At 51.6% G+C, this 3,915-nt stretch overlaps 1 protein-coding gene across 1 annotated transcript; it reads right to left on the reverse strand.

The window, feature by feature from the left end:
• Positions 1-506: 506 nt before the first annotated feature.
• IQCF3 (IQ motif containing F3) lies at positions 507-2,503 on the reverse strand. The gene is made up of 3 exons (XM_003409860.3): positions 1,887-2,503; positions 1,686-1,736; positions 507-896 (listed from the first exon to the last, which is right to left on the reverse strand). The coding sequence occupies exons 1-3, from the start codon at positions 2,241-2,243 to the stop codon at positions 507-509; spliced, it is 798 nt and encodes a 265-aa protein (XP_003409908.2). The 5' UTR covers positions 2,244-2,503.
• Between the last annotated feature and the right edge of the window lie 1,412 nt (positions 2,504-3,915).

Here is a 3,915-nt window from a genome sequence, read left to right on the forward strand (position 1 = left end):
GGGCTGCACTGCTCACAGGGGAGGCCCCAAGTGCCTGACTTCTCTCTGGGCAGGTACAAATAGAAAACCAACATGTCCAGGTCCCAGCTGACCCCTGATGGCAGGCTGACAGAGCATGGCCTCAGGGGTGACTATTATAAGAGGAAGTACCCAGAGTATTCAGGAATATCAATCCCAACTTCTATCAATTCCAGGTTCAGGAGACAGGAAATGGTGCAGGGGCTGTGGAATAGTTCACCTGGCTCTGCATGTATGAGGAGGCATGGGCCACATTTTCTGATTTGGATACAGAGTGAGTGGCATATGGTCTCCATCAGTCCAGAACAGGGGTCAGGGGCACTGCAGAGACTGGGGTGAGGGACTGCACTGAAGCCTCTCCCAAGTGGAGAAGAAGACAGCAGGGCCTAAATCTCTGATATCCCCGGGAGTGTAGGAGTCATTGAAACACACAAAACCCGGTCAGACATTTATTGAGGCAGGGAGCCCATTCAGCACTCTGTAGGTCTTCAGGCTGATAAGATTTCGATGTGGAACTCCAGCTGGTTGGAAGAGACTTCCTTGTCTACCTGTAAACGGTCATTGGTCTGGAAGGTGAGGCAGCTCTTTGGCTCCTGAATCATGTAGACAGCCTTGCTCATTTGGCAGTAGCATTGTTGGCACCTACACATGCGGACCCAGGACTGCAGCTTGACTGCTGCCTGCTCTTGGATTACATAGGCCTTCAACAGCTTATGCAGTTGCTCATGCACCTGTCTCAGCCTGAGCGTCCTCCACCAGCACTGAATCATCCAGGCCCTGAGGGCAGCCACCAGCAGGGTCCGACGCACCAGGGTGCCACGCCACCAGGCCTGGATCTTCCTGGCCGCCCTTTCTCTCTGGAGTTTTGCACGAAGCAACTGGCCAAGCAAAGCAGAGACTCACAATGAATTTTTCACCATCAACCGCAGCCCCAGGGTCTGCCACAAAGGGGCTCTGATCCTCAATCTTAACAGTCAGCATTCATACCCAAGTGGTTCTGAGGATCCAGGAGACCCAGGTGGGGTTTTGTCTATGCTACCATCTTGTCCTTGACCATGGACACATCCACTCACCCTCTGAGTTGCAGTCTCCTTGTCTATAAAAAGGGGATATGTTTGCCCTGTGGACCTCACAGGCGCACAAAACCAGGTGAAGCACTTTCTGTTCCAGACAACTGGACGTGGGTATGAGGAACCAGTGGGGTCCCTATAGGTCCACTAACCGCTCCACTCTTGCAATGCTCCCATACTTATGAGGACAGTCATCTTCATTTATGACCTGAATCTCAGCCTACATTTCAGCCCATGATGCTGCCTTCTTTTGTAAGTGGTGCCAGAGCCCTTTGGGGTCCTCCCCACCTCACATTTTTTTTATTTCCACCACTTACCTCTCAGCCATTCTCATGTGGTTCTAAGCCCAGGCCACCCCTTCTCCAACATCCCATTTTCCACTGTGCTGTGTCCCACCTCCTGTGTGGCCTGTCTGCACACTGATTCCGAGCCTCTCCACACCTAACTCAGCTCACCCAGATGGGGACAGGGTTACTGAGACAGGAGAGCAACACTGCACTGTCCCCTGTAGAACCTGAGAGGGATCCTTCCTTCCAGGGACCCTGGAATCAGAGGATCAAAGATTTTTGGGTTTTGCACATTCCAGGGCCCACCTACCTTCAGCCTCTCTCTCTCTAGGGCATCTGTATCTGGACCAGGCCTAGATTTCTGCAATCAGAATGTAGGGGAGAACATAGGTGGGGACTATCTTCTGTGCCCAGTCCCCACAGCCCCAGCTCCCCATTCTTTCCTTGGGTCCTATGAAGTTGTTAGACTTCCCACTGTCATAGGGCAACTTCCCACCCTTCTGAGTCTTACACAACATTTACTGCCCATGGTTTGGGGACAGTGATTCAGGTGTTCACAAGCCCTTTGGTTGCTGCTCCTCCAGCCCTGGGAGGGGCAGAATGATGATGGAAGAGGAGACAACCATGATGTCACAAGGGCATCTGTGACCAGGGACCAGGTTGCCCACTCCAGCCTCAAAGTTGTTGGATCAAGAGGAAACACCTGTCCATTTCCTTCCTGCCAGTAAAGCGCTAGAGCCCTCAGTGGAACCATAGTCCCTGTGAGACTTTCTTGCCCCGAGGATGACCTCTTGTCTGGCCTGCCCCAGGACCTTCCTGCCATCCACCACTGAGGACAGTAGTTCCTGCCATGCAGAGGAGAGTGCATAGGGCTTCCCACTGTACTGGCTCCTGTGGGCACCCCCCCTACCCCATCACCATGCTCTCCTGCCTTCTTTGCTACGGTTTCTGTTCCCAGGGAGTGGGAAAGCAGCTCTTTTAATGGAGATCAGTGTGCTTGTGGAGGGTGAGCAAAGAAGCTGAGGAAGGGTCAAGATGGGGGTACCTCAGTCAATTTCACTCTCTCCTGCCACTGTAACACCCTGTCTTTCTGTGGCTTGTTGGAGGCAATTAACTTACCATCATGGATTGAATTATGTCCCCCCAAAAATATGAGTATCAACTTGGTTATGCTATGATTCCCAATATTGTGCAGTTGTCCTCCATTTTGTGATTAGAATTTTATGTTGGGAGGGTTAGGGTGGGATTGTAACACCACCTTTACTCTGGTCACCTCCCTGATCCAGAGTAAAGGGAGTTTCCCTGGGGTGTGGCCTATACCACCTTTTATCTCTCAGGAAAGGGAAGTAAGCAGAGAGTTGGGGACATCATACCACCAAGAAAGCAGTACCAGGAACAGAGCGTGTCCTTTGGACCCGGGGTCCCTGTGCCTGAGAAGCTCTTTGACCAAGGGAAGACTGATGAGAAGGCCAAAACAGAGAGAAAGCCTTCCCATGGAGCTGACACCCTGAATTTGGACTTTGAGCCTACTTAACTGGGAAGAAATAAATTTCCCTTTGTTAAAGCCATCCACTTGTGGTATTTCTGTTATAGAAGCACTAGATGACTAAGACACTTACCAATACATGATCCTTAAAACAAACCCTTCTAACCCTGTATCTGAAATTCAGTGGAGTGGAGAAATTTTTCAAACTTACGTCATTGTGTATGAGATGGTGCCCCTCTCCAGGGTAGACACTTCTGGTGTTGGCACCTGACTTATGGAGCACAGGGGAGCTGGTAGGACAAGAGTGAGAGAGAGAGAGTTGGAAGATGGTGATTGGCAGAGAGCAGAGGTCAGTTCATGTGCAATGTGTTTGTTGGCAGGGGCACTGGGACCTTGGGATCAAGATGCCCTCCGACAAGCCTAAGTTGAAGGAGCACCACCAGTGGAATGCAGGAGAGCTCACAATTCCTAGAGGCCAGAAACTGTGCTACCTGCTCCCTCTCCCTCTCCTGTTGCGCCTGTCTCCTACCTTTGCTTCTCTCTGTCTCTGCAGAGTATCTCCTTAAGGTCCTGTGTGCACGAGACTGAAAATGGCCATCCCAGCCATGGTGTCAGCATATCCTAGCTTCAGCAACACCTGCCAATTCGATCAGCATTGCTGACGCAAAGGCCCGGAGGAGCAAGAGGAGTCTGGTTGGCCCAGGACAGGCTCTAGATTAGAGAGCTGAGGGCCCAGCCTGGTGGTGGATGTGGAGAATGGAAGCACCGCTCTCAGAAAAGCCAGGCCTTTGGGCAGCATGTGCACCCATATGGTGACTTCTATTTCTACTCTTTGGCCACCTGTCTCCACACATGTCTTCTTCCCACGACCCAATGTTCCACCAGGAGTGTTCTCAGCCCCTGCTCATAGGGAGACTCCTAACATCACATCCTGTTGCCTCAAGACGTGGCATCAGGGGTTGCCAGTCTGGGCAACGCCCTTTTCTCCTCTAGTTCTCTTATCAGTTCCTTATCTAGTTGCCCAAGGGTAACTCCTCACCACCTTGCAGCTTGA

This window comes from Loxodonta africana, chromosome 22, assembly GCF_030014295.1.
Source record: "Loxodonta africana isolate mLoxAfr1 chromosome 22, mLoxAfr1.hap2, whole genome shotgun sequence".
Taxonomy (NCBI): Eukaryota; Metazoa; Chordata; class Mammalia; order Proboscidea; family Elephantidae; genus Loxodonta; species Loxodonta africana.

Bases quoted from the DNA above. Each gene is read 5' to 3' on its own strand.
- IQCF3 (XM_003409860.3), bottom strand. From the start codon at position 2,243: ATGCACTCTCCTCTGCATGGCAGGAACTACTGTCCTCAGTGGTGGATG. The intron at 1,737-1,886 runs GTAAGACTCAGA...TTCTGATTGCAG, and splicing joins CCATGGGCAGTAAATGTTGT to AAATCTAGGCCTGGTCCAGA. The intron at 897-1,685 runs GTAGGTGGGCCC...TTGCTTGGCCAG, and splicing joins TAGAGAGAGAGAGGCTGAAG to TTGCTTCGTGCAAAACTCCA.